The sequence below is a fragment of the Centruroides vittatus genome, unplaced genomic scaffold (assembly GCF_030686945.1).
Source record: "Centruroides vittatus isolate TY-2023 unplaced genomic scaffold, ASM3068694v2 contig_620, whole genome shotgun sequence".
In the NCBI taxonomy this organism is placed as follows: Eukaryota; Metazoa; Arthropoda; class Arachnida; order Scorpiones; family Buthidae; genus Centruroides; species Centruroides vittatus.
Genome location: NW_027122381.1, coordinates 1,861,854 through 1,882,055, shown reverse-complemented (window position 1 = coordinate 1,882,055; position 20,202 = coordinate 1,861,854). Strand labels below are relative to the sequence as shown.

The 20,202-nt window shown below is 36.1% G+C and overlaps 1 protein-coding gene across 1 annotated transcript; it reads left to right on the top strand.

The window, feature by feature from the left end:
* The first annotated feature begins 3,502 nt into the window (after nucleotides 1-3,502).
* On the top strand, nucleotides 3,503-5,327 carry LOC136979367 (uncharacterized). Its single transcript, XM_067275309.1, has 2 exons — nucleotides 3,503-3,869; nucleotides 4,371-5,327. The coding sequence occupies exons 1-2, from the start codon at nucleotides 3,777-3,779 to the stop codon at nucleotides 5,118-5,120; spliced, it is 843 nt and encodes a 280-aa protein (XP_067131410.1). The 5' UTR covers nucleotides 3,503-3,776; the 3' UTR covers nucleotides 5,121-5,327.
* The last annotated feature ends 14,875 nt before the right edge of the window (nucleotides 5,328-20,202 follow it).

The following is a 20,202-nucleotide window of genomic DNA, read 5'->3' as shown; positions in this document are numbered from 1 at the left end:
TAACGGATGACCCCACCAAAATTTTAAATGTTGCCGGGAAAGTTAAGCAATCGTTGCTGGATATTTATTTATTTATTGTCGGTAGTCCCAAATGGGAAAGGTCCGATTTACAATAAAAATGAAAGTACAAGTTGAACCCTTCCATTACCATCGTGCCTCGAAGTTACACGAGTTAAATTGGAGTTGACTTTATATTTCTAAGAGTTAGAACCTATAAGCGTAAATTACTACCAAACAACCTGGCTTTGAACTATCGAGAAAATATTGGAGACAAATGAATAGATTCCGAACGGCTCGAGCAAGATCTGCATCCCTATTACGTAGGTAGTCAATGTCGCCGTCCCCGCTCCGCTCTGTCGAAAACGTCTTCCGTTGTTTTTCGTAAATAACTTATCGCAGTTTCCGACATTTTATGAATAATTTCCCTTTCTAAACCCGCGGCATTCCGTACACGACACCGGGCGATACCAGTGAAAATTTCCAAAAATTAATTTTGCCCATAAAATTATAACACAGGGACGTCCGAAACCGCATTCGATCTGGAAAATACGGGGGAGAAATTCGTGCTCGGTTCGAACCCACCTCTTCTAATGAATACGTTAAGTCGACGCACTATTATTATAATAACCTAAATATAGGGGAAAGTGACCTTTCTTCCAAGGAAAATACTTAAACGTCGAACGACTGGCCCGAATCGTCGTCTCTGTGGAAAAAAGGAGATGGCATTGTCGGGGAGTAAGCGCTGAGGGGGAGGGTGGGAATGTTTCTTTTGGAAGACGCGAGCCATTGGATGGCCAACCGTTTCGACCTTTACAGAAACTTATACGATAATAATAAAGTCAAGAATATCCTCGGGGGCAGAGACATCAATTAGAGATGGATGGGTAGAGAAGATAAACTCCCGCCACATCCTGCGATTCTCTCGGCCATGAAACCTCACATTTTCATTAATTTCTGCAAATAAATCTTTTTTTTTTTTTTTTTTTAATTTTCCAAAACGGAAAAATTCCTTGGTCCCGGACGACAAAAGTAAGACGTAAGGCGTCACGCAATTGTTTGTCAAGTTCAAGTTCGTTTCGGTGCCATCGAATCCGTTCTACTTCTTTTCGTTACGTTTCGTTACTTCTCTTAAGAAGTGAGACTTTGTGACTCGAGGGAAACGGATGAGGCGTTTCTAAGAGAGAAGTTACCGAGTGTTACGTCTTATTTTTGTCGTACTTTATTCCGTAATTCGATTTTGATAACGTAATTACCGAGACGATTGTTACGTATCTTAATTTAATTTGCATATATGGAGACGACGGCCGTTTGACGTCTTTACAAATGGAGATTAACGACGACGAGTTTAAGTATTTATGCGAAAAAATAAACCATTGAGCGATATTCCCGAATAAATGAAAAAAATCTTTACAGAGTAAAAGAAATTCGTTACAAATGAAAGTCAAATATAATAAAAAATTGTCTGTTCTACGTATTCCTACTCTATTATTAATTTCGCTCTTTAAATTAATTGGTTATTACACGAAACCAACAAAAGTAGCCAAATTTAACTCGTTTTTACGAATTTTCAGTGTTAAAAGACCGAAATTGCTGAAAATATAAAATATGTACACTTCCTTTACTTCCAACTCGCACAACGTAGGAATTAGATAAAAACAAGAAAGAACCCCTTTAACTAACTTGCACACTTAATTTGGGATCGCGTACGTATTTGATATAGACGTCAATGTATAACCGTATTCTTCCAAAGAGGGTTTTGTAGCGCACGTGGTGAGGAGAGAAGAAATAATTGTCTTCTGGGAAGACGACGCGGAGTTAAGAACAAAGAAGAAATTCCGGAGAGTGATTGTCGGTTGTCGACGGGGGAAGATAACGTGGCATTAATCGAAATAAAAAGTGACCCCCGGCCGCATTCCCGCCTCGTATTGTGGGTCAACGTACGTGACGCGCTAACCTGTTTTTCGAGTGTCACCGCGGCTAAAATACAATTAATGCAAATTGTTTCGTACGAATGCGTTAATTCGACGGAAGGTCCGCATCCCGCCTTTTCCAATTTTCCGTTTCGGACGAGGTCATGGGATCAGCGGGAAAACTTCACGCTCGGAAGAACGAAACCTCGGATCGATAGAAATGAAGATGACGGCAATTTCCAATAAAATGGTCGGTAATAACTTTTTAAACGTATAAAAACTGGAAATCTCGAGGCCAAACACCCCCGAATTACGCTTACGTTTGCCGTCGAACGTCCCTCGGTTTCTCCGCTGTTATCAATTATCTGACAAATTGCGTACGGAATCCTTCTTATCTATCATAATTAATTAAGCACTACTAATTTAAATTTATTTTGTATACTAGTACTTTTTTACACACTTATTAACAGGACTTATTAAGTACTAGTATACAAATTAAATTTTAAATTACGATAGAAAGGACACAAAGGCATAATAGTTAAATAATTAAAGTACTACTAATTGTTTATACACGTTACAGTGAAGACAAAGTTTTTTCACCTGTTACGTACCAGGATATAGCTTTTACCCTTCTATTCGTAAAATACACGTATAAACATTTGCGCTAAAACACATCTATACTAAGGGGCATATGTTATACTTACTCGTACGCAAATATTTATGTACCGATATATAACTATTATATTATAATTTATAATATACGGTATATATCAAAAAGTTATAAGAAAGTATACGTATATAGGTGCTATTGTATATAGACGGAGAGTGCTTGTATATTTACGTTGATCGAATTTACTACATAACCCGCACTCTTACCAGAATAGTAAATTGTACTTACTATTCGTTGCTTATTTGTACACGTTCTTTCAAGTACGGTAATACAACAACAAACAGTGAAATATACCTTAGGGTACATTCTTACAAACGTGGTGTATTATAGACGAAAACAATACGCGACGTATATTTTTACTAATTTGGATTTAAGAGCGGATTCGAATTAATTTCAATTTGGCAGAAAAACAATTAATAAATCTTCCGAACAGCTACACGTAATTCGCTAAAAATTTTAAGGACTCGCCAGGTTTTTTATCAGATCAAACGTTCAGAAGATTTATTACAATATTTGACAAAAAGCAAATAATTATAACAATTAACTGCGAATGTAAATTAGCCTCAACAAGTCGCAAAATTTTAAGGTTTTCGTTTTAAAAACCAATGCTAAATTCGACGTAATTAATTACAGAAATCTTTCGACGAAAATTCGTTTAGAATGGTCAGATAAGGTCGGACGATAGTAAACAATTAATATTTCTATAGGAGCGGAGGTCAGTGACTTTCGAATAAAAAAATGAATCAAAAGTGACGACGCAAAGAAATTTGAACAACAATGGCCGCTTAATTACCTTCTCGTTACCGCGAGAAAAAGATCGCCGTCGGAACAAACAAAACCGGTAGGGAAATGCCGACTCGGACGATAAATAATTAAATTTAATTATTAAATGGCGTAAAATTCGAAACGCCGGGACAGAAAATGGACAAATCTGCGATTAAAAGCTTCGCCGTCTAATTATTTAACGACGCGACGTAAACGAATAAATAAACCGCATCCTCTTTTTTTACACGCAATAATGGCTGAGATAATTGCGTGTATCCAATAATGGAATTTTGGGAGGACACTTTCTCGCTTGGACTAAAAATCCGTCTCGTTGCAGAGTCGATCCATTGGTGGAACACCTAGTATTATCCGGGTGACGAGTGACGGGAAGCGTGGTATTTTGAATAGAGTGGCGCGTCACGTGACCGACGATGGCTATAAAATTGTGCCCACCGTCGGGATCGCTCTACCATCATTTATCGACAGCGATGAAGTTTTCCACCGCCGCCACTCCGTCGCTCAAGGTAAGCCTTCCCTGCCTCTACGTATTTTCAACTCGAATCTAAGTTCGATTATTGTTATATATTTTAAAAGTCACACCACCTTATCGTTATTTTTCCGAGCGGGTTTATTCTGGGTTTCGCGTGCGGAGGTAACTAATTGAATTAATTATATAAAAAGTGCGGGCACAAATTGAATTAAGTGAGGTCGTAATGGTTTGTATAGAGAAATGCCGACCTGTTCGGTCAGGTGAAATTTGTGTTAAGGTCAACGATCTTCAATAAGCGGGAGTTGAATGAACCGAAATTGTTCGCGATAAATTTTCCACGCCTTTTGCTTCTGTACACAACTTTTGACAATTCTATTTTAATTCATTTTTAGGCGTTCGTGTTACTTTTTAGCGTTTCTGCTTCCTCTCGCGTGACCGGGGCCTGGGTCTAGTTCATTGTCGGCCATTGATTTACCTGGACCTGGTTTTCCTAACGGAATTCGTTTCATTTCTCATTTCTCTTTCCTCTTTCCAGATGTTTTCCGCCATCGTGTTTCTGCTTTTACTCTCGTCCACTCGAAGCGAAGACGATCATCGCAACGAGGGATCCGATTCTAAAAATAACAACCAGGACGGCAACAAACAAGATACGAAACACGGAAACAACGCTCACGCCGGCGACGGAGGCGGTTACGGCTACAGACCACCCGGTTACGGAGATTCCCATTACGGTTACGGCGGTTACGGATACTACCCTCCCGGTTCCGGCTACGGAGGAAGACCTTACGGACAGGGCGGCTACGGCCACTACGGAGGTTACGGAGACAGATACGGTTACGGCGACAGGTACGGTTACGGATACGGAGACAGGTACGGTTACGATCCGTATCCCGGAGGCTACTCCTCCAGTCCGGGAGGAGGTTACGGAAACGGTTACAGCTACAGAGAGTGGCCCAACAGAGGTTGGCAGGATCGTCACGGAAACGAATACTACAACCGCGGCGGTTACGGAGTCAAAAACTTCGACAGAGGAGGTTACGATCGGTACGGAAGCGGCTACGATCGCTACGGAGCGGGTTACGACCGTTACGCCGGCGGCTTCGATCGTTACGGAAGTGGTTACGATCGCTACGGAAGCAATTACGATCGTTACGGAAGTAGGAGACACGGACAGTCTTACGGCCAGAGATACGGGTCCAAATCGGGTTTCGACAGATACGACCCCCCTCCCAGAGTGGGAGTGAGTAAAGACTGGACCGAGTATTATCCCAGAAGATGGTGGTAAATTGGAAAACGGAAGCCGACGCAGGATTAATTGTTTGTACACACTTAATCGTCCCGACCGTGTTTAACTGTTTATATAGGCTTATTTATTATATTTAATATTCTTGAGAGACGATTCTCGTCACGTCTTTGGCCCTTTCGACTTTCTCCCAGGAAGGAAATGTACAGCAGTCCTCGTTCAATAAATTGTATCATTTTTAAAGCTTTACCGAAGTTTTTGCGCAGATTTCTTACATTTTGCGGCAATCGTAAACAAAACTTACCGTCTATTCCGGGCTTTTTTAAATTTTATCCGGTTAATTGTAACATTTCACGCCGAAAAATTCATAAATAATTAATAAAAACATCTTTTAAGAAAAAAAGTTTATCATTATTAATGCGCACAACCATTATCTCCGATTAGTACAAAATCCAATATAAATGTAAAATAGGAGAAACCCGCCAAATATTTTTGTATATTGCGTGCTTCGGCATCTTCGGAGTCTTTCGTGGATCCGAAAGGAGAGAGAAATGGGAGCGAAATGTCAGACGATCAAAATAACGTAATTACTATAAAAGACAATCGGACGAGAGGTCATTCGAACTTTACAACTCCAAAGATCAAATTGACTGGTTCCGAATACGCTTTTTTATATTTTACGACGTTTGAACGACTCTCGTTTAAAATATTTCGTGATGGCGAAATCGCTTAAATTGTACGAACTTGTAAATTTATATTACAGTTAAGAGCTTCCTCGGCCGACTCGACCATTTATTCTCGATTACTCGAATCGATCGAAGATTTTATTAAAATCGAAATATTTATTCCACATTGGCCGATACTTTTAAGTATCTCGTCTCGAACACGAAAATATTCCCCCTTCGAACTGAAAAGTGGAATTTCCAACACAATTACATGATTGTAAAATAAAAACATTCCGGAGGTTGGCGCGCTGCTATTTATAAGTTAAAGGAAATCCGTTCCGGTATTACGGACGTTAAAAACTTATTATAGGCGAAAAACAATTCTATAATCTTTTAATTCCTATCGATTAGGGCTTATTTAGTAACGCAAACGTCTGGTTTATTTTAGTTTTAGAGAAAGTTTAAATATTTCCATATTTAACGGTAAATATAAAATCGTTATTAAATAAAGAAGAAATGTAAATCTTGGTGAAAGAACCACGTATTTCAAAAATAAGATGTTGAACTGGATAGAGATACGAACTCACTTCCTTCGTAATGCGCTTACCAGCTACAATGAGGATTGTTAAGAAAGGAAGCGTAGGTTCGAATCGAAAATAAAAATTCATTTTGTGGTCCACGCTGGACACTAACGATGCTAATTCTCACCCGTCTTAAATGATCGAGCAAACCGCAATTTCGCTACCAAACGTCGGATAAGATTTCTGGTCCCAAATAAACTTATCGAAGTTTTATTTAATTCTCGAATAACGGAATATGGAAGAGCGCGGTAACTTCCGTATCCGGGCCGATCGAAGGCGAGCAAACATTTCGAAAACTCCGAATAGTGTCCGTACCACAATGTGCGCGTCTTTAAATACCAATTTAAATTAAGATTACTTCGAAGTTGGTAAAAAAGCGCGACCGGGCATCGAGGCGACGTAGCGGCTCTCGGCCAATCGAGAACAACAAAAACAACTTTAACACAATGCAGTACATTGAAAATTAATTGTAAATTTAAATGTCAAAATAAACATTTTTCGTGTGTACAATATGCGTAAGTGTTACATAGTCTTATTTAAAAAGTATCACAAATTTATCTGAAAGTTTTTGGATAAATTTGTGATAATTTATCTACGTATTAATCTACCCGGACCACTTCGGACGATCTGGGCGGGAGTGCTCATATTTTACCACCATCTCGAGATTCGTCTTAAAATTTTTCAAAGTTTTGGAGCGTGTCGTCTTAAGTATTTTGTCCTAACCACGTTTTGTTTTTGCGTTTAGGAGAAAATTATATCTAAATTTAGCCGCATTTATTCGAGATATCTCGTCGATTTTGTCTATTACGGGTCCATTTATCTACTGCGTGGCCCAGGAGCGACGCTTCGCCGTAAATTACGATCGGATTCGAACCCGGATTCCTCCGCAAGGGCGACATTTAAACGCCCGAATATCCGACCGATACGCGAGAGTCGAATGGACGACGTCACTTTTTGTAGGTGAACAGCGCGCGCCTTACGTATTCGTTTTCCTCGAAAACGAAACCTTCTGGTCAAATAGCGTACGTTACGTAGCTAAGAATGTGCACATAAATGATCGAATTCTGCTTAAAAATCGAATCCACCGTTTACTTTTCTGGCATTTTTATGCCGAATTCGAGTTTTTCGTACCACGTAAAAGAAAGTATTGTTTTTTAAACATGTAAATACAATATAAAAATATACTTTAGTATATTTTACGGACGGTCTCCATCTCGCTCTTTAACCCGTCGTATAAGGGACGAACGAAAAATCGACTCGGATTTCGTCCGCCGCGTACTATTCCCCACGGTTTTGCCTCGCGTACGAACAGGAAAATAGCGTTTTCATTCGAATTACACGAGAAAAACTGCCACGAACCGAATAAGGACTTGTTCCCTTTTCGGCTTTTCTGAATTTGTATAAATCTCCTACTTATTTACCTTAAATATCGTTGGCGGTTAGAAATGGGTCTATCAATAAATGCGATATTGGCTGCATTACATCCGTACGGTGTCAAACAACGAAAAGTAACGGTCGCAAATAAACGTCGTAGAGAGCGTTTTAATTCCCTCTCAAAAACGCACTGGCATCGGTTAAAAATCTAAGAATCCGGGTTTATTTTTCATCTAGGAATTTTTTTCGTAAGGAATTCTGGACATAAGTCTGCAGACGAAACTGCCGGATGGCCTGGACGGTTAAGGCTGGAAAAAGGCTCTCTTAACCAGGAAACGGACAAAAGAAAAATTCGTAAATGGAGTTTGAAGACGAATTTAAAAAATTCATTATTCGCGTAAATTACGGATTTACGGAAGAATATGTCATAAGGGCGAAACAAATTCAAAATAGCTATTAACCAGACTCGATTATAATTCTTATTTGTGTTTATTAATATTTTCCTTTAATTTAATCGAAGAAGACACAGTCAACAACAACAACAATTAATATTTTCCTGTTTCCGGACGGCTTTTTATAATTATTTCCTGGTTTTGTTTTTCATCTAATTTAGTTCCGTATTTTCATAAAATGTTTTTCTAGTTTCTTCTGTAGAAGAGAGTTGAAGACTTCGTTTGGTAAATGTATCTAAGAATGAAAATTTAAACTTGTATTCTACGTTTCGGATTAAGAATAATTATATTTCTTTGGAACACGAGCGTAAGAAAGGAACCGTTCATTAATTACGTAAACGATAGCTAGTGGACCCACTGATATTGATGAAAATATTTTATGATATAAGTTTACGGGTCGTACGAATGAGCTAAGAAATTTTTGTGGCATTAATAGCGCTAAAATAGTCCGCGCAGACCCCACCCTCCTACGACGACGTACTTTTCGCCACCCTTAAACTGTACACGCAATTAATAGCCTGTCCCCAGCGAGGGGACGAGCATCGGTAAGAAATCTACAAATAAAAAAGTCGTGTCTGGGAATATTTGGAAATTTCTAAATGACCAAAGAGAGCAAAATGTTTACTTGTGACTTTTTGACCACGAAAGGTCATTTACATTATTAAAACTCATCCTTCGCATCGGAGGATGCAAAATTCGAGTACCGTCGACCGGAAATGCCTAAATTGCATTTACTCACGTCAAGGTAACGTTCAAGAAAACGAACAGACCGACCGTTATTTAATTATGCCGAAATTTTTTAAAGGTTAATTTTAAAACGAATAACACAAACGATATCGATAAAGATAAATGTAAACGTCCGGCTTTGGTCGTAATTAACATAAAATATAGGTAGTTCGAAAGTCGATTAACTGTGTTTTTGTTTCATTCCCGAATGAAGTTAAAGCAAGGCGCTTTTCTTTTACAAAATACGATAAAGTATTTAAGCATTTGAATTAGATAGTAATTTAGACTTCACAAATGTTGACTGGCTTTTGAATCACCCTTTATTTAATTTAGACAATTAATAATAATCACAAAACAATTTCTCGACGAATTCATTATTGAATTATGGCATTTACGAAATTACCCTCGGTTACGCATACGTAATTTAAACGCGACCCGACTCTGGGGTAAGGGCATCAATCACGTGACTGGACTCGTCCCTATTGGTCGGCCTTAGCGATATAAAAAAACCACCGATATCGCTCACCCCAAAAGTAAGGAACAATACTCGTTCGGTATCATTTCCAGTTGCTGCATTTCCAATATAAAAATGGTAAGTTTCATTTTTATTAATATTTCATTTCGTAAATCTTTATTGCGTTCGTTTTTAACGAGAAAGTACACTATTACTTAAATTTGATATTATTTCACGTTTCTCCAATACGTAAAAATCGACATCAAATTGGTAAAACCAGTGTACTTACGTTAAACAAATTCTGGATTTTAGCGTGACGCTTTCTACTTGTTGATTTTTAATGGAAACGGTTTTTCCGACAGCTGAAAATGTTGTTTTCGTTCCAGATTTATCCGGTGATATTTTTGCTACTTATTCTTCGTCGCAGCGGGGCGGAGAGCGAAGACAAACGAACTTCCAGCGGCAGTTTCGCACCGACTTCCAACCCTCTTCACATAGTTTCCGGACAAGAAAGATGGGAAGGTAGTGCCAGTTGGCCAACGGAATGGCGGGAAGAATGGCCCACCAGATATTCGCCCTCTCAAATAGGCGCACTCGAAGAGGCGGGACGGCCTCAGCTGCAACAAAAGGTTTTCGACAAAGCGCCATTTCCTAGTTACGGCAGCAAGAATTACGCTTCGGGTCTCTACGATCGCAATTACGGTCTCGGTTACGGCTACTTTCGAGACATTTATCCTTCTTACGGCTATAACGGCAATTACGGATTTTACGGGCAACGAGTAAGTTCGTCCGGCAATAATCGAAGACCGGGCTACATGTACGAATACCCTCAACAATTCGATAACTACGGCCCGAGTAAACAATGGGATCATCGTTACTATAGGTAAATATGCCCACATACAGTATAAATGGTATTTGATTCGAATCAGTTTATAAGTAATCAACTCTTCGGTGTCTTCGTTTATTTTAAGTAATTACCATAATAAATTTAACGGATTATTATATTATTGTTAGAATCGCATTAAAATGATTGTATTCGATAATAAATATTGTTTCATTTTTACCTCATTCTGGTTCTTTCTTAACACTTCAAACCACTTCAAATTTTAACATTAACTTAATTTAATAATACGATATCAGAATTCCGAGAGTTTGCCCTTTATAGATGCATTCGTTCTGTCGAAATGGTGTACTCTTTTTACGTCAATTTGACGTCATTTCTACTTTCTCGCAACGACAGTGTCGAACTGATATCGAATCGGTATAAAAAAGCACACTGTGAAGAAAGGAATTTTATATCTGTCCTCTATTGAATTACAGTTTCGCAAAAGCGCACGTCCTAACGTAAACCATAACGTTTATAATTTCATTATCTTTTTCCTCTACACTGCGTATATTGAAAATGTTGTTTTTATTTATTTTAGAAGAATTTCGTGTTTATATCAGCTTTTCGACTACCACTAGGTAAATATGCAGGGTGTTCCGCCAGGTGGTGGCAACTTTTACAGCGTGTTCTAGAGGTCGGGGATCCAAAAATGTGCTATAAACGTAACCCTTTAAACGCACCGTTTTGGTGCTAGATGGGGTTAAAACAAACAAACAAACTACCTCTAAGATTCTATTCTGCAGCGCTGCTAAGAGACGTGACGGCCATCGGGCCGACTAGAAAATAAATACTAAATTTTTAAAAGTAAAACAGGAACTCTTAAACAGTTATTTATGAATTACAAATTTATCCTAAACGGTCTTTTCTGGATTTTTCTTCGGTAAAGTTTTCTATCATTTCGAAACAATCGATGTTATTTATTAACTCGTATTCAACGTGTAACGCCGCCATGTTATTTATATATATACATCAAATCATTTTTATGTTTGGCAACTTCATAGTTAGTGCAGCTTTATAAACACTAATTGCAATATTGCGTTTGCCCTTTTCTTCCTTCAAATATAATAAATATTAATCCAATTAGATCTTCAAAATGGCTAACATCTGTATCATATTACTAATTTAAAATATATTTATAAAAATAATTTCTTTCGCATCATCGGTTATGTTGAAATCAATAAGTACCTTAACAATAAGTACTCATTGTTACTATTTAACATTAGTTTTTACATAAACAAAACAGTTGTAAATTACGGTGTTAGGGCAGCGCTCGAAATCGCATTACAACTATTAGTGAAATATTACTTACAACGAGATTCTGCTGGTCAAATAAAGAACTTAACGCGTATTCGTTTGAGAATAAATTTCCTAACCAATTATCTTCGTCTCCGTTCGGTTTTCTCCTCAAACACCTGTGCGGGAAAACCAATTTGCTGTAATCTATTCGAAAGTTCGTGTTTTCATTTTTCTTTTAAATTTCCAAAACAGCCCCCAAGGTAAAATATTCCAATCAATCAACTCTTAAATATATATTTGCCAAAAATTTTAAAGATGCACTCGGAATACCGTGTCTGATCTCGGAAATACAACGGACACATCCAAACCAAACCATACTCGTCCGTAATTTATTTACATTAGACACTTAAAGTGTCTCCCAAGCTGGGTGCATATACAGTATTATTCGTAGAAGCATTAGCATATCTGAAAGCGAATAACCAACTTTTTTTAACAAATACAAATTCGCATAATACGAACCGGACATGGTTGCAGTTAGAGCGCGTATAATTTCTGCCCTACGTGTAATTGCTTACACGCTTCAAAATAATTCTAATTAACTTTTGGTAAATTGTCAATAATGTATGTATCTCCTGCCAGTTTTCGCCAAACTTAAAAATATCAAATACCAATTTTCTTCTGTAAAACAATGAACACTAGAATACAACTTTTTTCTTACTCTTCGGTAATTCCAAAACCTTATGCCAGTCGAATTTGACAACTTCCCTTAACTAAATTTAATACGAATTTAATTATCTTTATTATCCGAGTGGCGGGCGGGCACGTCGGTCCTCGGTAATGGTGACTATTTTGTAATAGGATTATAAGGAAAAAGTAGGGATTAATTATCTATAAAATCTAACTTGGAATACACACAAAGTCACTGGCAACATCACTTTCTTTGTCGGGATTATTATGAAAGTAAAACAGCATCCATTTTGAGGCATTTATACATTAGAATAACGGATCCTAGGTTACGCTATGGAGTAGAGTTGTGGGGAAGTGCGCCTGATTACGTAAAACACAAACTTAGAACAACTGAAAATGTATTTATTCGAACGATATTTGCGTTGGAGTACCGTAAGTATCTCTCGGTTTCCGGAGAAAAAGAAAAATTTTAAATGCCGAATGGTTATATCTAAAACAAAATTATCATAATACAACATACTTTCTACAATACGAAGTACGTAATTTTATCAAAACCATTATTTCCTTATACGTCTCCTACACCTAACCGACGAGGGCCATTTAACACCAGGGACCGAAATGCATTTTAGGAGGCATACGAGGCAACAATGGTTTCGATTGTGCGATAACTCTTCAATAAAATTACGTACTTAGCATTTGTAGAAAGTATATAGAGAAATTTACTTCTTCGTAAATACGAGAAGGCTATAGACCAAAAATCGAGTATGTAAGTTTTAAAATTTGGAATTCTATCAAAGAAGATATCAGAAACTTAATTATACTTGATTTAATAAAAAAATTGTGAATATCGATATATAATTAATAGTGTTGTATTTGTATAAACTAATTTAAATTTTTTAAATAATATAAGCTTCTGGCTCGATTCGACGGGTCATTATAACATCTAGGCCTACGAAAACCCACGTAACAAGCCTAATATAAATTTTGCATAAAATAGTTTATTGTATCATCGTTGGTGCGTTCTACAGCCAAGGGCGTCCGAAAGAGGCCAGGCCGTGGCGTCCTATTTTTTAGCTTGTTTTAATATATCAATAATAATTATTATTATTTACATTAAAAAATCGGATGTCCCAATATCCCGCTCGACCGAAGATAGCGTAAAACTTATCGTCAATTATCAAAAAAGATTTCCGAACTTTAGCGGTATTTTCCTTAAGAATCTAATAATATTTTACATTTTTCTCTCGAACCTGGGACTAAATCAAGCTTAATTAGAAAGGGAGAGACCGACTATAACTCAAACGATATTTACGATGTTTTCTCTCGACTGTTAATGTTTGACATTGGAATACAATATATTAATTTTTTATCTGTAAATTTTAACTGGATAAACTTACAACGTCTCCGAAATGAGTGCAATTGCTTTTTTAAAACATGGGCGAACATCCTCTCTAGAATTTAATTCTTTCGGAATTTTGCGATTCGTTAACATTAGATTACAGCGATTGCGCAAGTTTTCATTTCGATCCGACCAAAAATAAAAATGTTTATCCGAATTCGGAAATCTTTATTACTCGAACACGACGGCTAGATTCATACTATCCCACTCGACCCGAGAGATAAAAGTAATCGTACGGCAATTAAAGAATAAATTGAACAAACTGAAAAATGACAATCGTCAAAGGCGTGTCTATACAACTAATTAGAAATCGGAAATAGTTATTGAGGTTATTTAATTTCTTTCTCGGGTTGAATTAATAAAAAGGCTCGGCTCAGAAAATAAGAATAGGAAATTTCATTTCGTAAGAATGAAAAAAAATTTTCCAGAAAACGATTGGCAATGTGCGTATTATTCGGACCTTTTCGGCATACGAACCTAAACGTGATCGAAGACACGTGCAGTCTGAATGGCGCTTGCATTCGGTCGTAACAAATCCTGTTTAAAATTCCAGACAAGTGCCAATAAAAAGAGATGAAACAGTCGCCAATTTGCAATAAAATAGAAATTAATATTCTTGTATTGAATTCTGAAAAAAAATCTTCTTTTTCGCAATTAAAGTGTAAATTTCATAATCCTAACTCCACAGATTAAGACAAAGGGGACAAAAAGAGACGAAAACGGAACATAATCTATATTTGGTAAAATGACCAGAACAGTATATATAAATTCAGAAAATAAAAGACTACAATAAAAGTGTCTTCTTGATGTCCTGAGGTGTGAGAAAAGAACATCAACAAGACGCTTTTATCGTAGTCTTTTATTTTCTGAATATAATCCTTTTTTAACCGGCATAAAATAAAGATAATATGAACCGAATTAAAGGAATTTTAAGTACCGATAAAAATTTTGTAATATCGAATTTATAATATATAATATCCAAGTCACTAAAATTGATTTTATTGCGGTTATAAATCGAAACGGTGAATTTTACGCATTAACGAATAGTTTTAAAAAAATCCAGCAACGAGTTGCGAAACTTTGTCTGCTGTTATGAAATTTTATTTAAAAAATAACTTTTATATTATTAATCGTAATAAATAAAATTGTGTGTGGCGCTATCTGTTACAAAAAACTTTTTGCATTATTAATTATTATAAAATGGCGAAAAGCTTAATTTTGAGGACAGCGATGAGTTTTAAAAGAAATTGTAAATGCTATTAACGAGTAAAATCTTCATTAAGTCCGACCTCTCTGGAGAGATGAGAAATGAACCTCCTCTCTCTCCACCCTTCGGTCTTTAACAACCAAAATTTAATACCATCAAGCCCCTTACGCGCAAGCTCCCGTGCCAAATTTTGTATCTTAATCTTCAGCCCATCCCGAGATGATAAACGAAATAGACGGAATCTTTTCCCTTTTTTGAGTTCGGCGGTCTAAAACGCGGAGATTTGTAAAATACCCAGAGGGTGAAGTTTGACACGATTCCAATACCTTCCCTTGTTACGTATACGTAACAACCGGGAAATTAAAAGTAAGTTTATCTACGCTAATAAAACCACGATACAAATATGTGACGAAATATAAAGCCTATATTTAGAATATCTAATTTAAAAAGAAAACATAAATAATTCCCCTTATCTCGACAATAATCTAAGGAGAGTACCAAAAAGTGCCAAATTACGAAAAACATGTATATTATTTTTCTTAAAATACAAACAGATCCGTTACGAACATAGTACAAACATCGACATCGACTTCTGTAATTCGTTTTGGTATCATAAACATTTTCAGAAAGAAATCACTCGGCAATCTCAGAACAGATTGAAATTGAACAAATGCATTTTGTCGAACAAGTTACTACACTAATGAAGATTTTAGATTATTACTTAATAACGTAACATTCTTACTAATAATCCTACGGATTACGAATTAAAAATAAAAATTTCAAGTTTTAATTTTGGGCAATGTTGCGTAGATTTTATGAAACTTATTAAAGGTAATTTCGAATGATACATCTCGATTATTTGTGTTATTTCTACCGTCACAAGGCTGACTCTACTTCATCTAAGTGTATCTCCGGGAGAATAACGGCAAATAACTAGTGTTCGAGGTCGCGGTGTAATATAACACTCGATTGCCAATTAGCAGGAAGAGTTACGGTTACGGCTACAAAATAGAAACGACGTAAAAAAAAAAAATGACAGATTTACGGAGCTTGTAATCCACTATAAAATTTTAAGATAATCGCGTAAATTACCGTATTGACAATTCAAATTTCGCGAATTTATTTCTTAAAACAATATTTTCAAAACGTTATCTATGTTTGAGCAGCTGATGCTTTAAATAAGCAGACTTTCCCTAACGAATAACAAAAAATTCGAAGAGAGTGGATATTATTAACTGCAGAAATTTCATTGGTGACGATTGAAACTAGAATAAGACTTTCCGGTCAATTGTAAAACGTGAAAAAGATTACAAAAGAAAGCATTTCTGCTTAAGATCAGAAATGACGTTTTATCATTTTACTGCGATTAAAGCAAACACTATTATTCTAGCCGACGCTTAATGAATAATTCCCGCGTGCGTAACGTACAATAAATTAGAATTTGTTACGAGTATGTCTGTTGATAGGACAAATTGCCATAGCGTATTAATTCGTTTATCTCTAATGCTTAGGCTGATGAAACTCGTACAATTAATCTGTATCTACCAAGTATCAATTATCGCCAGTTGTCATTTCTAGTGTATTAATAAATGGTGGAATTACGTGTTGTTAATCTAATTAATCGTTTATTTTCACCCGCAATCTTTGCCACATTTTCTCGTCAATTAGAGGAATATTTGTTTTATTTCGTAATTTTCATTTAATGCGATTATTTTTCTATAAACGCTACACAGTAATGTAATTCTATAAAATGAATAAATGCTTCAATTTGACTTTATTCTTATTGGTTTGTAAATTTAAATTTTATAATTTCCTTATTTTCCTTCTGCGTTTACCCGTAACTCGTGCCGTAAGATTGCGAACGAGTCGTAGGTAGGCAGGCCATAAATATTCTGTATATTATTTACTAAAAGTAGATTATTTCTATCATTTATAAAACACTACACGTCCCTCACACATCTTAAAACACGTCTTTCTCCTTACCAAAATAACTGCAAAAACGTGACTACAAATCCAATCTGAACATTAATGTAATGATTACTCTATATCGAAGTTCTCGTTTTTTTTTTTTTTTTTTAATAATTGTAAATATTGTCGTTAGTCGAAGTTTAGCGAATGGTTGTTAATTCGTATCGAATTTAAATATATTCGAATTCATCTTCCTTGAATTTTTTTGTTTTTTCGTTCGGATCAAGACTTAGTCTTAAATTTTGATTCCGATAGATCTATTCCTCTCAAATGCACGATATAGGCCTATACACGACATGTTTAAAATTAAAGGATATATTCTGTGTACAATTCTTTTATTCGAGATGAGAATCGACCGAGACTTAATAGCGGCATTATCGCTTCTGATGATGAAAAAGTCGTGTAAAAAACAAGCCGTAAAAAATGGTTCTCGAGTTAAATTGCATATTTGATGTGACACAGTTTATTTCGATGTAAACTTTGATAAAATGGTTTTTTCAAAATTATTTGTACGGGATGACCCAATTAAATTGACCCTGTCCTCGTATCCTTTGTTAATTGTGCGATATTTTATCATTTACAGCATATTTTGTTTCAATTTCCAGACTATCAGTTCGGAAACGAGATCTCATTTTTCCAAATTTAAAAAATACAGATCAACCTTTTTGTTAATGAGGACGTTGTTCTCGTCATATGTTTATTCAAAAATATCAAACGAATACTGAAAATTATTATAATCCAAAAAGATCGATCGGTCTATAAATCAGTGAAGAACACTTCCTGTTCGACGCAGGTACGCGAAGCCATCTTTCCGGAGATGGTCGGAAGGCTGTTATCGGAGATTTAAAACTGTTTAAAAAGAGGGGAAACAAAACAATTTTGTATTTTCATATTATTATCCACTATTTTGTGTTATCTTCCAATTTTCAAACAAGAATAGAGATAATCCAGGAAAGTTAAGAAAGAGAAAAACTAGCAACATAGTTCGAAATACGAAAAAGATTTACGTATCGTAAGGATTTTCTACGCTAATCAGTAATTCGGAGTGTTGAAAGATTAAATTACACATAGAAACAGTGGCGTAGCGTAGTGGGGGCGGCAGGAGCGGCCCGCCCCGGGCGGCACTTTTAGGGGGCGGCAAAATTTCACAATAAATACACAATACACCTGTACAATACACAATAATGATGATTGTTCTTTGCCGAAAAGTTCTTTAGAATTACGGCTGACACCCACGCTACGCCACTGCGTAGAAGTATTAATAAATGCAAATTTAACACGGAAACGCGAGAGTTGGGCTGTTAACGGTTTGTCGAAATTTAAAAACGTTAAAATGATAAGCGGAAAAATTATTATAAAACAACAAATGGAGATGCATTTGTGATACTGTGTCAGGTCAATTGGACATAAATAATTACGGTAGCGATATGAATTTCGAACGAAGCAAATTGAATTTATAATTTGAATAGAATTTCAGTAGAATTGCGGGAAATAGTTGTGACGCAAAGTTGATTTTGATTTAAGATATAACGATAAAATATTTTACGGTGTTAAATTAAAAATATTCAAACAAGCCGCATCTGATATACATCGATTTCACTGGCCCTTTGTTGCGTTTGAGTTTGAGACCTCTGCTTTAGAGAGATTTTAGTATTCTGCAATCTCCGTTCGTTTTATTGCCCAACATTCGATATCACACGTCACAGCAGATCTACAAATGACAGATCTACGATTGTTAGAATCAAAATACATCAAAATGGAACTTTCTCGAGAAACTCGATTCCTATCTATCAGCACCCGTGTTTTCCCTATTTTAAGTGTAGTCGAACTCAGAAAGATTTGACAAAAAGTTTCTCTAATGTCCGTAGGAAAGGAAAAAATTCAGTTGTCACTTAGCTTTCCCGGCGACATTTAAAACTGCGTGGGTGGCGCCATCTGTTACGATATTTTATTATAAAATGGTAAAAAACTTAATTTTCAATGGGTTTTATTTTTAAAAAAATGTAAATGCTAATAAACAATAAAATCACATTAAGCCCGACCCTACTGGAGATACACACGACCATCCGCATCTTCTCACCCCCTCGACTTTTAATCACCAAAATTTAACAGCATCAATTCCTCTATTAAATGAACCTCCCTACCAAATTCCGAAAATTTTCGACAAGAAGCACAGGAGTTATTAAAATTTAAATAGTAGATATTATTGCGCCTACTCAAATTATGTTTCTGAGAATATTTTGTTTTCGATACAGTTTTCTTTTTGTTTTAATAATTTAAACAGATATTTATCATTCTATTAAAAAAATAAATAAATAAAGTAGCGTTTAAATTCCAAAAGAATAATTCAAAAGTTGATAACAGTTGAGTAAACATTTAAAAAAAACATGAACGATTTGTTCTATGACAGTTAAACAAATCAGTCATATATTCTTCAAATCTCTCATATACAAAAATTACAAAAATCTGGGAATTAAGATATAAACTTTCCTACCGCAATGCAACATTAGTTTTAATCTGCAAAACATAATAAAAAAAATGGCCATTTGCTTTTTTGGTAGTCGCCGGGCGGGTAACCGTCACGAAAATATACGATCCGAACGGTTTTCGACTCATATTTAATAACCGCAGTTGGAAATCCGAAACCGAAGAGACGGCATCTCTTTCGAAGATTCCAGTCTCTGGTAACCCTTGGAAAGAAAATTTCAGCTGCAACTTCCAGCATCTTCCGTTTAAAAACGGGAAAGGTTGATTTCCTACCGAACACGTCGAAGTTTACGGCTGGAAATTCGCTCATTCAAATTTTAATTCCCAATACGAACAAGTGTTTCGTCCGATTTATAGAAAGGAATGTAGCGCGAGATCTTATCCATCAGTTTTCTGAAACATTATATAATTCCCACAAAGATGTTTTAATGTGTTTAGGACCGGGTGTGCTTAACAAACTCCGCATTTTAGATAATAAAAAGGCTCCGACAATGGAATCAAAATAAAATGTAAATCCGCACTTTGACAATTTGTGTTAGGCTTTTGCTGTTAGTACTTTGTTTGAGTTCTTTCCGCCGAAAAAGTGTCTTGGCTGCTTTTTACCTCGGATCTATTCGAATTAAAACTTCGTTAATGCCAGTCCCTTCCATTTAGAGTCAAAGAACGTTTAGTTTTTGCCTCGCCCGTTCAACCGGTAATTCGAGTTGCAGTTTGGTTCCGGTGAATGTTTATTAAAAAAATAATTTAATAAACCGATAAATGATTGACTTACCTTCTTCGTTTTTCGTAATTTACTTTTGTTTTCCGGTCACCCTCGATTTTGCAAATGTCGCTCGCCACAAGTTTTACTAACGTTCTTACTTCCCGCTTGGTGGTGCTGATCGAAATTTCCCATCGTCTGACTTGTAAAATACGACTTCATTTCTCCATTAATGTTTCCATCTTCTGTCTTATTTAATTACTTTTCGGGACGAAAACGTTAACATTTTTCATCAAAATCAT

Coding starts and splice junctions, on each gene's coding strand:
- LOC136979367 (XM_067275309.1), top strand. CDS start 3,777: ATGGCTATAAAATTGTGCCCACCGTCGGGATCGCTCTACCATCATTTA. Junction 3,870..4,370: donor CCGCCACTCCGTCGCTCAAG/GTAAGCCTTCCC, acceptor TCCTCTTTCCAG/ATGTTTTCCGCCATCGTGTT.